This window comes from Ambystoma mexicanum, chromosome 1q, assembly GCF_040938575.1.
Source record: "Ambystoma mexicanum isolate Mex_15411 chromosome 1q, UKY_AmexF1_1, whole genome shotgun sequence".
In the NCBI taxonomy this organism is placed as follows: domain Eukaryota; kingdom Metazoa; phylum Chordata; class Amphibia; order Caudata; family Ambystomatidae; genus Ambystoma; species Ambystoma mexicanum.
Window position 1 is genome coordinate 252,576,003 of NC_090922.1, and position 15,877 is coordinate 252,591,879.

The 15,877-nt window shown below is 45.3% G+C and overlaps 1 protein-coding gene across 1 annotated transcript in view; it reads left to right on the forward strand.

The window, feature by feature from the left end:
* Positions 1-15,877, forward strand: part of CIBAR2 (CBY1 interacting BAR domain containing 2) — a 274,308-nt gene that overhangs the window by 159,161 nt on the left and 99,270 nt on the right. Inside the window, exon 6 of the mRNA XM_069638286.1 lies at positions 4,731-4,835. Coding sequence (XP_069494387.1) covers positions 4,731-4,835 — 105 coding nt within the window. The remainder of the gene's footprint in view (positions 1-4,730; positions 4,836-15,877) is intronic.

Genomic DNA, 15,877 nt, shown 5'->3' on the forward strand with positions numbered 1-15,877 from the left:
ATTATGTGCACTATACCCAGTTTCCTTTATTGCCATAACATCTCAGTGACCAAACATGTCCCCTGACGGGACCAAGTAGTCGATGATGAAGCGAGAGGATCCTTTATTCCAAGTTGGAAGAAACTCGGCCATTTTTTCCCTTTCACATGGGCGGTCTAATTTTTGCCACCTGGTGGGTGGAGCTGTAGATAATAAGAGTTTAGATCACCTGCTATCACGAATCCCACTGAGCCGTTAAGGGAGGTGGCATTCTGTATTAATGCAGACAAACTCTCTAAGAAAACTTACAGGATGGCATGCAGGGTTCCAGTAGAGATTCACTACTAATGCACTCTTGAAAGCTTGACCCGTTTAAAAAAAATATATATATTCTGTCTGCAAGGATTCCTTGGGGAATGGGTTATTTTTTCTAAATCCCCATGACCGATTTACTTACTGTAAATATAGACTAAACACCCCCCATTACTGATCAGTTTAAGATTTTTTGACAAATATGCAGGAAATGGGTTGGGGCATAGGAGTGTTCCAATGTCAATAGACTATTCAGTGTACAAGGTTTATATTTTTGTAACTTTCTTGGACAGTGTGTAACAGGTTTTTCTACAATCGCTCTACTACTCATTGTACTTCCACTACATATAGTCTAAGATAATGGTCTTAGTCCATTAATATGATCTCGAACACCCGAGACGTTTGGGAGTACCTCTGCCTGTGATGGCACTGCCTGGGCATCCGATGCCCGTAGCTGGGCATGTGCCCTCTCCTATTTGTATGATGTTTAGAAAATCATGTCTTTAAATAGGTACATAATTTATCACTCTTGCCAGGATGATGGACAAACTCGGCGCTGCTGGGATTCGAACTTGCAAACTACGACCAGGCCCTTTGTTGGACGTGAGCCCTTAACGTGCTGAGTTGTCTACCCTGCTACATGACCTCTTCCTAGCTGGCAGCAGACCTCCACTGATGCCAGCCCTTGTATACTTCTCCACCTCTTCTCTTCCTCCCCTGTGCTCCTTCTACGTATTCTTTCTTCTGTGCCTCTAATGTCCTTTCTTCCAGCAGCACCTGTCCCAGTGGTGCTAACACAAATGACGGTGGCAATAACACAACTATCCGTTTGCTTTGGCAAATGCCCATTTCATTGGTGGGCCATAGGAAAGTCCCTGATTGCGCAGACAAAGCAGACACAGAAGACAGTGGCCCTTTAGGCATTACGTATAATCCTTTGCAGTTGCTGTTTTTCTTTATTTTTTTACAATCTTTCACCAAATAAATTACGTGCTTTGTGTTTTGCTGTTATGTTTATTGCTTTGATAAACCTTTCCCCCATTAGGCAGAAAAATATATGAACTATGCATCTTATTTTGCAGTCATTCAAGGACAGTGCTCCCCTTTCTCAGGTAACCAGCACCAGTTTGCGCCCTCCCTTAGTGTGTGACCCTTTACTGGCATAGTTTAGGACCCCTTCTTGACTCGTATTTCTCTAGTGCATTAGTTGTCAGTAGTCACCCTGCCGTTGTGTTGGCTTTGTCTGTGTTAATGGCAGGATCGCCATTTTATGTAGAATAATTTAGAAGGTTTGGGTATGTTGGACCAAAAAAAAAAAAAAAAAAAAATCGTGGGAATCCGACCGAAAAAAAGTGACAGCGTTAAACATCTGATAGCAAGATGTTCAGCACGACTTCCCATAACAAATATTGTATCATTTGTTTTTCCACCCCCACCCCCAAGTACCTTTTTAGGTGGCCCCCCTGTTCCACTTCAGCCCTGCCACATCAGATCTGTCCCTCTAACACAGGTAGGATCTGACGCTGCATGGACCCCTTTTCTTTTTGTATATTTTTTATTCGTCCCCCGCCTCCAATATTGAGGAAGCGGGGGACACCCTGCAAACCCCCGTACCCCCCCCCCCCCTTTCCAGGCTAATCCATACGAACATGGGGAGCACATGTTCGGTATGTATTAGCCTAATTTTATTCTATAGAATGTTACTGGCCAAATTCGGTCAAATGTAACATTCAGTCAGATCAAACCAAACAATTCTACTAATACCGATTTAGAAAGGTGTTACAGTTCTCGTGCACACGCTTGGGTAATATTAACCCCTTAACTGCTAAGGGCGCGTATGTCGGTCCTGAATTCCCATGAGGAATCCTTGTAGGCTCCGCCCATTGCCACACTTAAGTTAATCTGCCTGCTATGCTTCCAGCTCTCCACCCAGAAGGCAATGTATATCTATTTATGTATTGCATGTATTGAGCGCACTAAATCCATAGGCATCGAGGCGCTGTTTAAGAAGGTGAAGGTGAGTGCCAAAGGATGCTTGCATAAGGTACATAGGTGTACAGTTATTCAATACATTGCACACGGCTATACATCCGTTCACTTTGCCTGACTCCTGTCGCAGCCCTCTTAAAGCCTGACCTTTTTCCTCACAGCTCTCGACCTGCAGCGCCGCTCTCGGTAACGGTTTAATTTGCTAACGTCCCACCCCAGCATTGCCCCTTTCGCCATTCACATTACGACTGTTGCGCCCAACCTTGCTAGGCTCCATTCCCTGGGCCATTTCTATGCAAGGCTAGCTTTAAACGGCCAACGCATCAAACCCAGAGCATTGGTGATCTTGACAGAAATTCAAACGAATCCCAATAAAATCGGCTCAGAGCATTTTTTACGTACATTTCCTTTAATTAAACAGGAACATGTGACCATATTTTTGGTACACTTCCAGTTAGGTTATGTTTGCAGCCGGCGTCAATTTTTCCACTCCATTTTAAACTGGATGGAATGTTTGTGAATATCTCATGTGTGCATGTGCACGGGCTTCTTCAAGCCTGGTGTAGTGAGCAGTGTTTTCCGTTCAGTGATTTAAATGCAAGCCTACCCCCCTCCCCCACAACCGCCTCAATTCAGTAAAGAATCTTTAAAGCCAGTAGGTGAGATGGCATACGATGAGGGTCCAGAGACGTCATTTCACCAAAATGTCGGGGGTAGTGGAACTGACATCACACGATCCTTGACCTCTGATGACATCACAGGAAGTGATGTCATTTGACCCACAGCCTTTCACTCCTTGACAAAACAGGAAATGACATCACATAGCAGTGTTCCTAAGTACACTACGACAATATGGTTAAGATTTCACTATAAGGTGATATACATTTCATACAAGAATGGATCAGCATATGCATCGTTAATATCAGTGTGTATGGGCCCGTATTACCGAGTTACTGTCAATGCAAGCAGACGTCCAAATGATGATGTGTTATTATATAGCACAAAAGCTTAAGCGTTTTATATAGAACACATCTACACCCAGCCTGTCTTGGTACTCGTTTATGCACCTCAGAAGGATGAAAGGCTGAGTTGAGATGTTTAAGAACAGACAATCAGTGTCTCAGCCCCCGAAATAAACCTTTGAGTCTAGCAATTAATATGTATAATTCCAGAAATACAAATTATTTGTTATTCCCTTTCTTTCTTATTTAGGGTCACTGCTACACTTCTGGAACCCCCTGTTTTGTTTAAGAGGCCTGAACAAAAAAACCAAACACTCCAGAAACATAGCCACATGGCGCCGGCCACAGCCCAAAAACTTACATTTAAAAAAAAAAAGAAAAAATTCTAGAGGTAGCAAGGGAGACCACAGGATTAGCAAGGACCCCTTGTGACCCCCAAATGACATCCCTGTGAGGGCCTCTTTTATTTATATATATATATATATATATATATATATATATATATATATATATATATATATATATATATATATATATATATATATATATAGCATTCGTGCATTATAAGCCTGTATTTAGTGCACTTCTCCTGTGGGAATTATTACATACTATCCGAGCATGTACATACGTCTACGTCCTATCCCATTTCCATCATACTGATGGGGCAATCCTCCCATGGTGATGGAGTCCCGTTGCTCAGAAGATGGATGTTGCATCCTTATTGAGGAATGGGGGCCTATGGACTAGGAGTACATTAGGCACTACGGTGAGTATGTACACTTCGGTTTGTGGAAGCGACGTATCCCATCAGAAATCCATGCAGTTCCCTGTTGTAGGACTTTTTGCATAGCTTCAGGACACCTCTTTCCTCCCAAGTCTGAAAGTAGAATAAGCCATTTGAGCCAGCTCCTCCATGCCATGGCGCCACCCAGTAGCCATTAGTGTTCCCCTCCAGTCTCGAGCAACATGAGCAGAGCATTGTTGGTATACTTTTGATCTCAAATCGTCTCGCTCCAGGAAATAGCCTGATGGGGTATATAGCTTATTTAACCCAAGAAAGACGGTTCTCAAGGTAGCAGGCCATTGAATATTGCGGTTCCCCTTTATTGGAGATTAATGCAATATAGTCTGACAGCCTTGTGGTTGGAGTAGAATTCATGCAATCTGTGCTAAAACTACTACTTCAGCCTCCCTTCTGGTGGCAATAATGAGATACAATCAGGATACCAATGTTCTCCTTTTTTCGACGCATGCTATAACCACTACTCCGAGCTCCCAGGATCTTTCGAAGAGGTTTGGCTCAAAACAGACTGAAGGCTTCCTGATGAGTACATAGTATTCGTCTTTCGGATAGAAGCATTCTTGCAACTGATGTACCTTTTCCCTCTGACGTAGGTGTTCTGGGCTTTTAGCTGCTGATGCCAAGCAACCCAGACACGTGTGTCAAATATGAATGAGCTCTCGAGTCACTGCCTTTTTCACTTTCAGGCGGAGTCTAATGTGCAGAAGGCATCGGTGGAAGCTAATCGTACCACTCAGCAACTCGAAGAAACCATTGATGAGTTCCAGCAGAAGAAACTTAAGGACGTTCAGGTGAGTGTAGTATATTCTTCTTCATTGAGAAATCCAGGACGATTTTTCAGTGTTCCCTTTTCTGGTTTAGCTAACAAAATCCTCACAACTCTGATGCAAAACCCTATGTCACTGTAATCATATACAATAGTATAAGTGTCTCTCTGGAAATGCTGTCTGCTTGCTTTGTCCGTTGTGTTTATGCTGGGTAAACGTTTTGCAAAGGTCACATACACCACAACTGGCTTCTTGGCGCTGAAGAGTAACAACAAATTGCTTGTTGTGCGCCATATTTATAAATACTTCCTAAAACTTGGGTGGTCTCAGTAGGCTTGATCTGGTGTGGGAAATAAATGCCCAAGCACAGGACGAGGGGGACTGCGGGGGAGGGGGCAGGATTGGAAAATAAACCTCATCTAGACCTGCTTTTCTTGCAACTTTGGCACAGCCAACTTCATGCCTGTGGAGGGGAGAGGATGTCTAACCGGGGCGGACCTCAATGGGTTATTAGAAAGAAAGGGGCCCAGTCCATAGTACATACAATGGGCCATATAAAGAACGTTTAACTGAATATGCCTCTCTGGCAGAAACCAGTTAAGGCTTAATATCAGGATAGTATGTTCTCTTAGCTCAGCAGAATGGCTGCCAGCAGGTCAACAGCTGTGTTGTGGAGTTTTTGGATCCAGTTGTTTTGGTGTGCATAAATACATTCCGTTCCATTAATCCAAACTGGACAACACATTGCAGTTGCTGCTTGGGCTCTATATGGCTGATCCAAATTGCAGATAAGCCTCTTAATCGTGCAGAGCTGATAGGACCTGGCTTTTACCACTTGATCTACCAGACTGTCAAGGGGGGGGGGGGGGGGGAGTTTATGATGTAGCACCGCTACCAGATTTGTCACTGTTTTCGGTGGGGATGGTACAATATTAAAGATTAGGGGCCAGAAGCATACTATCTCCACCCTAGCCAGGTCTGTGAGGAGAATGTCATTCTCTGATGCGTTTCGCTTGGGGAGGTTTCTTCTCATCCAACTATCCAATGTAAGAATGTGTTAAGATTCCCTAACCTCTGACGCAGAGACGTCAGATGATGATATGAAGAGGATTTGCGTGTATCATCTGCAAAATAAAAAAATTAAACCCAGTGGCAGGGCTTGATGCCCTTGAGGAGAATGCGTCACGGAGAGGTTCCAGCACGGCTTCACTGCCATGCCATGATTTACTTGTGCGCGTCCGTTTGGGCCCCCTATGTTCTTTGGAAGGTTCAAATGATCCTGGTACCCTTTTGGACGCGGTTTCATGTCCTCTGACGACACCGGGGCAAGGGGCTGATTTCGGCAAGGCGGTCACATCTCTGACCTTGAATGCTTTCAAGATGTTGCGGGCCTTTGACCTTGGTACCATCTCGCCTTATTTATTCTTTATATGCTGGTTTACCCAAATAGGCTTTCTCGCTTTCACTCTATTCCTTATTCTGGGGTTAGGATTTACTTCACATATCTCATATATCTAGCTTCGGATTTGAGTTTCCTTTCCTCTATATTGCGTTTACCTCTATCCACGGGCTTGCTCCTACTTACTTAGCTGATCTGGCCTCCTTGCATCCACCCTCTTGCTCGTTATGCTCTGCTTCTCTGTGACCTCTGTAGCTTCAGCATCCTCCTTGTGTAGCTTTTCGTTCCCTGCTTTTCCAACTCTTGGCTCCTAATTTATGGACTGCTTTGCCTGTTGATGTCAGCCTTTCCACTACATTGGCACAGTCTTTGCTCTACATTGGCACAGTTTATACTATGACTAAAGTAGCATTTTGTTGTCCTTGGCACTTCCTACGTACTTATACTTATCATGGTTTGACTTTTGATTTCTATTTTTGTATGTTTTTGACTTTTAAATATCTTTGATTTATTATTGTACCACCATTGTATAACAATGTGTTCAGCACTTTGGATAAAAGGGCTATTCAAATACAATTTTAGGATTTTGTATGGACATTGAAGGCACGTGAGGTCTCCCTGCTTCACTCCCTTGCTGCATTCCTTTTTGTTTTGGGGGCATTGGGTCACCTTCAATTGGGGTTACCAGTAATGCGAGACCTCCTCCAGTACACTGGAAACGGTTTGATTTTATGGCAGCAACCCTCACCTTAAGCAAAGTGCTTCCAGGAGCCTGCAAGGATCCCTTCCCAATGTTGTTTTGGGTGCACTGTCTAGCCCATGCACCTACTAGCACAGGAGATGTTGGTTCCTTTTATGACTTGTTTCTATAGCAGCACGAGCCATCTTAAATAGACACTTGGTGTTTCATTTTCTTTGTCTTAAATAACATTTGTGTTACTTTTAGGCATCCTTTGAACAGGCTGGAGGAATTGTTGCTCCTTTACCCTTTTTTTACTCGGACGGCCTCTGCTTCCGTTTTTTGTCCAGTTCAAGATGACCTGGCCTTTATTGGCTGTTATTCTAATTTGGCAGTTTGGGGAGGGTCATCTCCAAGTTTGAATATTGCAAGTCCTCTTATTGGAGGGCTTTGGTAACACCCAGCCCAAATTCTGGATATAAGGAGAGGAGCTGGACCTAGAAATGGGGTCGACCACTGCAGCCAAAGAGATCCGAACAAGACGACTGGGGGACACTGGGTGACTGCTGCAGAAACCAGCATTGGCCCAGTCACCTCCACTGGTTGTGAACCTCAACCATCAACACAGGAGATGTTTGCAAGGCACTTCCCTCCCTTCAACTAGTGGGACCAACCAGTAAACTGTCCTGCTTGAGGTTTATCACGTTTGTATGAGCGTACATCTTTTGCTTTCAACTGCATTACCTGCAAGGACCTCTGCCTGGCCTAGTGACTGGAACTCTTCCTGGGCATGTTCAGGGCTCTTCTGAGCTGCCAAGTGCCTTCTGACCTTGCGAGAGGTTCAATACACGACATGCATCAATCAGTTCATCCATGACTCTTTGCTTCATTGTGGGACCGGTCCAGGGTGGCCTTTGAACTTGCAAGGTTTCCAGAGGAACCCAAAGGAAACTGGCGGTGATCGCCCTTGATCCTGCACAATGACCAGGTAGATGAGGCAAAACTTCTCCAAACATTTTCTGTCACTTGGGACTCTTTCTACCTTTCTAACGGTTCGGGGACCATGTGATCCCTTATACCTCTTGAACTGTTCCCTCCCCCATTGGGTTTGCATTGGGTCAAATTCTTGCTTACCGTAACACTATCTGCAGCTGGCCTAGGGCGCTGGTGTCCGGTCAGTACTTCTGGAGGTCATCCTCCTGGACCCCAGGGGATGGTAACTGCTTCCTACAACTCTACAACTTGATTTGTCACCTTTCATCCTACTACCTTTGCTCTGAACGCGCTGCTTCTTTGCCCAGGATTCCTTTATTGAGCTGCCTCTGCTAGTGTTGCACATTAGAGCTTTGTGAGATTCCTACAGACTCTAGATTCTTTAAGTGCGCGGACTGTCAATGTGCGAACAACCTGTTCCCTACTTTAGTAGTTTTAGTGTCTTTTACTTGTGTTCATATTTAAAGTATTGAGAAAACCATATTGGGCTGCCTAACTGTGTTCCTGTGTGCATGTTTGTATGTGTGTCTATACATGTAAACACATAGTTCACCTACCTTTTTGATTACTTAAATTGTGCTTCTAGTAAAATTATCCAGTTTCTTTATTCCACTAGAATCTAGTGGAACCTAGATTGTTTGTTCTTACCTGTCTGGCATTTGTAATGTTTTAAGTGTACTACATAACAGTACCCTTTTCCTTCTTAGTTTGGCCTGACTGCTCAGCCTTTCTACCTTAAGGGAGTTGATAAGTCTAACTCTGGTTGAGTCAACCTTGCTGCCCCAGGTCTGCTTTTCCAAGCCATGAGACTTTAAAAAAACCTAGCACTTCCCTAGGGTCTCTGTGACACTGTGGGGAGTTGGGTCTACCCCCTCTTTCTCTATGCCCTCCAGCCTCGACTCTTTGCTGGCCTATGTCTCCTATCACAGTTCCTTTGGGTGTCTGTTGTGTGCAACTTCTGAAAGAGAATCCCATTGCTGTCTTCTTTCAGCCAAGATATTCCCAGGGGCTTAGACCTCCATAAGCCGCAATGGGTTATGATCTGGTGTTCTTCCCTGGGGGGATGGTGGAGGTTGGAGATTGTTAGACTTAATGCAGGCTACACCAAAAAGTGGACTTCCCAGAAACCAATTTTCAGAGTAAATTTCACCCTGCAGGAGTTAGCAGGAAGAACGACAAGACCGATTCTGAAGTGTTATTAATGGAGGGAATACTGCACAAAACTCAGTGTTCAGCTAGATGGTTTGAGAGGCTCCGTTATGTTAAAGGTTTTTGGCACTCTGGCGGATCTGTAATGCAAGGGGGGGGGTAGCAGCGTTTGTTAGTCGGATTGAGTGGGAAGAGAGCTTTGATGTGGCAGCTCACTGAGTGTTAGTGCATTTTCGATCGGTAGCTGTCATGTGGTGGTGAGTTGAGATTGTGTATGGTTTGGTTTCATGTTCGGTGTTGTGAGGTAAGCGTCGTTTGCGATGCGGTAGAGGTATGGTTGTGCTTAGTTCAGAGTTTGAGGATGAGCATGCAGAATGGTGAGTTTTCTAGTGTTAGTAGGATTGCATTTCCTACCCCCAACAATCCATCTAAGTGTGACACATTAATGTTCCCAACAAGCGATCTAGGTGTGGTGCATTTCCTACCCTCACCAATCCATGTAAGTGTGGTACATCTCCCCTTTTCCTGCCCCCCCAACAATCCATTTTAGGAATGGGGCAGGACCCAGCACGATACAGACACTAAATCATGTGCATCTCATGGCGCCACCCGGAGCATAAGGCTAGCCCATGTAGTTAGACCAGATGAGGAACAGGACTAATCTAGGTGAACAGGTTAAGCGCACATGTGGTTAACATACACAATGAGGCTACATGCAAGATGAGGCTAATCTTTATAAGTAAACTAAGTTCAAGTAGGTATAAGATATTAGGTTATAAGAGTGGTGGCGTTTTACTGAAGTGCAGCACCATTTTGGCTGTCCTTTCTCACCCTCACACCAGGGAGCTTCCCTTGCGAGCAGCTGTTAAGATAATTTTACAGAATAGAGTTCTGAGAAGCCAACCTAAAGGTGCAAACAGTTTCACACTGAAGTCTATGATCAAATCTTCAGTGGTAGCGTCCCTAAGCAGTTAGGCTTAGGCTCAGGAGGAGGTAGTATTGCTGTGAAATACAGTTAACAAGCGCAAAGTTTAAGGAACAGAGCTCCACACAGATAAGTAGAACAAAATAACTGAAAAAAACATTTCTATCTACATCCATCTCTCTTGAGGTGTGTGAGTGAGCCGAACCTAGGAAGACATTTTATTTTCAGTTATATTGTCTGTCAAGTTATAGGTTTACTTTCAGACCAGAAGTAGCTTTGGCTGTACAATGCTAGACTTTCACTCATCAGGCTGTTTTTGTTACTTTGTAAAAGTGGCTGCAAAGATTTATTAATAATCTCCCTGCTGCTCCCCACACAAAGTACATTTGAGGGTTCAATTAGCATGTTTTACATGCTGTCTAATTGTATTCTTTAAGTACCAACCATGATGACTTCACTGTTTTAAATACAAGTATGCATGATCCCGCTCCTTTAGGTCTAGAGATCAAGGTGGAATAGCTCATTGTTTCAAAAGCAATGGAGGGATACAGTAGCATCAAAATCGTGCGCTACCACTATCCTTTATTGAACTGAAGTCATCCAGTAAAGGCAGACTCTGTTACTCTCCTTAGACAGGCGCCCCTAGAAGAGATTTCCCTCAAGTTATTCTCTTCCATAAAAGCCTGGAGCTTGGTGATCACTGAAGGCTCAGGAGCATAGAATGATGGGGAAGATTTGAAATCGGACAATAGTCATTTGGATATGTATGTGCCTTCAAGAGTATATACAGTACCCCCTACCTGGACGATTGGCTTATTAGAACTTCAAGTCCATAACGTGCCCGGTCAGCCCTGGAAACGCTGCTGTATCCCCTGGGACTATCAGTCCATCATAAAAAGAAAATCCTTTGATATGGAGACTGACTTTCATTGGTTACATCAGAGACAAGAGGCACAACATCTAAATCCAGAGCATGGGAACATGGGTGCAAGAGTTGTCAAAAAACATTTGGAAGCAGGGAGAAACCTGTGATGATTGTGATGCTAGTTTGGAGAGATTTAACTTTTGGCAACTTTCCCTCCATAGTTTTATGACCTACAACCTTTTTGCCTTTGTTTTTTAACCTGTGCTGACTTTTTACAGTGACATGAAGCCTTCAGCTTCACTCTCCTGGCCTTTTGCTCATTTTAGTATGGGGAAACTGATCAGTCCTTTTTCTCGTTTGACCTTTACTTTTTGTAATTTTTTATCATTGCACACAGCATCTTACTATGCAGTGCAGTGGGGATACTTTTTGTATCGCCCTAGTTTTTTTACACTTTGGGATTTTTAGTTACTATGTGTCCAAATATAAGCTGGTGGCAGCAATTATATTTTTTTCTTACCATTATTCTGATTTCTAGTGTGCACATTCGCGTTTATTGTGTGTCTACTAAACGTGGCTAGTGCCCTAAAATGGCCACACAACAAGCTTTTGCTTCTGTTTTGGCAGTATTGTTTGGATGCTTTCTTGCCTTGTACAGTCAGAATCTTCATATAAGGTCATCCACTTGCAATGGAAAGCTGCAGAGTTTGCGGGCTAGTGTTCCCTTTGTATGTGCATGGCTTAGGATGTGGGTGAGACTGTCAGCTCCCACTCCTCCTCCCTGGTGCCAGTGAGTCTAGGTGTGGGGCATGAGTGAAACCAATAGTTGTCCCTAAATGGACAACTACTGGCTGTTTGAATGATGCAGATCCTTAAGGTTTGTGGGGGGCTTGGACTTACTTCGTCTGGATTGCTGATGAGAAGCGGAGTAATGTCATTTTCCCCCGATCTGCATTGGAGTCAAGAAGCATCCTTTCTGCATCTGGCCTGGTGAAGCCCTGTTGGACTACCTGATCTGTGAAGGCCCTGAACGGTGCTTCAACCCCTGGACTGGTGGGACAAACCAGTCTCGAGGTGTTCTTGAGGATTTGGAAGTGTCCCTGAGCCACCCGGTGGACTGACCAGCTCTCCAGTGGGCTACCTCTGTAGAACCATCGCCATTCCGTGTTTGCAGCAGGAACTTCGATTGTCGCCAGCTTGTGGCATAAGTCTCCTCCCAGCTTCAAGGGATACTGCCCTAAAAGGATTTCTACAACCAAAACTAGATGGACGCCAGTCTTCATCTGTGTACGGTGGCCGTTGCTGGAACTCTCCTTTCCCCCCGTCCTGTGAAGTGTCCCAAAGAGGTCTGCATCGATGCTTTCTCCACAAGGGTTGCACTCTGCTCTTGTACCGACCAGAAGAAACCTTGCACCCTCAACCCCTTGGCACCTCTCACTGGAATCGATGGCAGGAAGTCCAAACTCCAGCATTCCCTAGTCAACCAATGGGAAAATCTGAGTCGGGGTGTGGGGGGCTGGAGGGGGGGGTGTTAAGTTAAATGCAAAGTATTTGTCTCCCCATGCCCTCTATAGGATAACATTGAGAACAAGTCTCTTTATACTCTTCCATTCCACTGCTTTTTGGTCATGCCACATGAGCAGTATAATCTGAAAAATAAGAACTCGCCACTTTTCTTTTATTGATTTTAAGTCAATGAATGCTTTTAAGAACCTATGTTAACGGTGTATGTATTTAGTCTAGTGTTGTGCGATTTGATCACCTGCTTGTTTCATTTTGTGTTTGAGGCCTATAATAAATAGAGAATGTTTATACATTCCTGTCTAAATTTAATTATTTTGTGGCCTCATTGTGGACCTCTGACTCCACTCACCCACTCCTAAGAATAGGCTCAACTGCTCTTGATTGCTACCTTGATTTGGTTTCGACTAACCTCGGAGTTCCCCTGTTCCCCCTGTTCACTATAACTAGGGTGGCTTCCTAAAATCTGTCCACCAGGCCAGATAACAGAAATCCATCTTAACAATGCTGTTGTCTCTTCAGCGTGTAGAAAATAACTGTCGCCCTGGGTCGGGAAAATGCCTTATCCCCCTTTTAATTATAAGCGATCATACTATACTGTCTGGATTTAATAGTTCCTTTGAAAGTTACCAATTTAGTTAAATGCATAAAATCCAACCCCTGCTGCTCTTGATCTTGACCTACTGAGGTGACCATTACTAAAATATCAATAAAGACTTCTGTAGATCAATGTTTATTTATTGGTCATTTGTAATGCGCTTATACACAAGTGTTTCAAAGCGTAGTGAAGCGGGGGGTGGGGCAGGTAGGGGAAAGTAGCAATCCTAATATGCCATGCGACATTCAGATCGTGCCAGTGTGGTAACGAGAAGTGAACGAGGGAGGGGAGGTGGGGGGGAAGTGCAGCAACTGGGTGAAGGGCCCATGAGAAGGAGAGTGCCTGGGGAGGCCAGGTGAGTATGGTTGGAGGGAAGCAGAGTGTGAAAGGTGTGGGGGCACAGTTAACTGCAAGTTAAGGTGCTGAATAGCTCCATGGGATGCAAGCCAGCCTGCCAGGTGTTGGTGGATGGGTCCGTGAGGGCAAGTGCATCATGAGTTTTGGGATGGGAGGAGTTGGGGAAGAACAAGGGCAGAGGTAGACTGGGTGGGGGGAGGGTAAGCTGTTGCCCTGTATGACTCTGAAAGAACAAGGCTGCCAGTCCCAGGCAAAGGGGACATTAGCAGGGGAGGCGGGAGGGGGGAAGAAGAGAAAAAGGTCTTGACAAGCTTCCGGAACTTAAGGAATTCTGGCTCAAGTTTGAGAGGGGCAGGGAGGCCATTGGAGAGGGGGGGCACGTGCGTAGGAGAGGGACTACCCCCCCCAAACTCTCTGCTTCGGGTAACGTCTGAATTGTAGCGTTAGATCTACCCATGTGAAGGGCACTAGTTGGGAGGTATTTGGGGAGAGAGAGTGTTGAATATTGAGGGGTCCCAGGCCCCAGAAAGCCTTTTGGATGATGTAGAGGGTCTTGAATTCGATCCACGCAGCAACCGGGAGCCAGTGGAGAGATTTAAGGCCAGAGAGATGTGGTCCCTGGGCTTGAGGCCAAGGATAAGACCTATTCTGGATTTGTTGAAGAGGGGCGAATGGAGGAGTTGAGCAGATTGAGGAAGAGGCTGTTGCAGTAGTCCAGCCTGGAGAGAAGCAGAGCTATGGAGACATTGAGTTTATGGGGGAGGGTGAGGAAGGGGAGAAATTCTTCAGAGGTGGTGCAGCTGAAAGTGGGTCTTCTTGGCCAGGCCCATGATTTGAGGAGAGAATGAGAGAAAATATGAGAGAGAATATGAGAGGAGGCGAGAATGAGAGGGGGAGAGAATGAGAGACAGTGAAAAATATGAATCAAGGTTTTTTGCTTCACACAACGGTGGAGGAGAGGGCCCAAAGAGGGTAGCCAGCGTGTGGGAGGGAAAGGGGGATCAGTGGTCCCAATGAGAAGTATCTCCGTCTTACTAGCCTGAATATCAGACAGGCAGTCAGGATTGAGGGAGGAAGAAGCTTGAAAGAGCTGCGTGTCTTCAGCATAACACTGAAAATTAGGAGAGAAGGTGGAGATCAGATGGGCTAGAGGGACCAGATATTTAAGGGCCATGGCGAGAGGATAGCTCCCCGAGGGACACCACAGTTGGAGCGTGAGATGGTGGCTAGGAAAGGGCCCAATTGATCCTAGGATGCTCTGTCGGAGAGGAAGGACTTCAACCAGTCCAGGTCTGTGATGCCAAGGGTGTCACACAGCCACTTTATCAGGATGGCATGATGTAAAGACCCGGAGGGGGGTGTCTGTACTTCTGCTCACTATATGGTAGAGGAGAGGCAGAGAGGACACCAGCCAGGATTCTCTATTATTGATACGTGGATGAGCAATTAAGGCCTAGCTTCTCAGGAGGTATTGCGGGCTGGTTCTTAAGTACAGTGTAGTCCCCAAGCACCTACAAAGGAATGTCCGCACACTGTATCGGTTAAAAGTCTTTATATAATTAATATTCAAGGTTATGTACCATATCACAATAACTCACTTTGTACTCTGTTATCTATAATGGCAAATGTATACAGTTCTATGTGGTACCACAATTACTATTAGATCTCTTTAAAGGGCATCAACTGTGCGGTTAAATGGCACACCAATCAAGTCATAAAGGAAACCACAGTAGAGAAAAGGGGAAAGCAGTTGATAAGAATAATTGGCAGAAATACTGGTCACTACCGTTAAACACAGCTCTGTGTGGAGATCCTGTCATGATGCCTGCTCCCGGGGAGCCGGTTCAAGCCCTGCGTCCCCGAAAGCGGACATCCAGTCCCCAAGGAAGGACCCAGCAACCCCATATAGGGGCCCTTTGGACAGTGTCCTGGCTCATAAAAGACATCAGTCCTGGCGCCATAGGCGCCAGGCTCATTATGGATGTGCACTTACCTGATGCAGACCATGCTGCAGGATCCCGGCCTCCTTGAGGCCTGAAAGGAACTACTTTACCTGTGGGACTAATTTACCATCCGGGCGTGGTCGGGGAAGGATACATACCTGATTGGAGGAAGGATACATACCTGGAACTTCTTCCAAGGCTATTTAAACCCCACCCGAACAGCCACACGTGCTTCGGGTTGTTCTGCATTTAGCAGCTGGACGCTCACCGTGTCTGCTCCTGCATCCTGACTTCTGCCATGCCTGCCAGCATCCTGGATCACCTGCAAAGGAAGAGAACAAGAGAACAGAAGAAGGAAAAGTCCTTACCTGCTAAATCCGCATCCCGGAGACATCTCGCCGACAATCCTGAAAAGGAAGACTTTTATTTAAAAGCTCATCGCGTCGATCGCTGCAGCGCCGCATTCCACTCACCTTTACTGGGCGCCTCCATGTTCAGCAGCGATCATCCGGATTCGCAGTCACGCCCCAGCGCCTAGGGAGAAAAAGACCAGAACAAAAGGTGAGAGAGAGAAGGGAATAAGGAAAGCTAAATCTCCATGTTAAGACTTACCTGTTGATTCATTCCCTCTTCATTT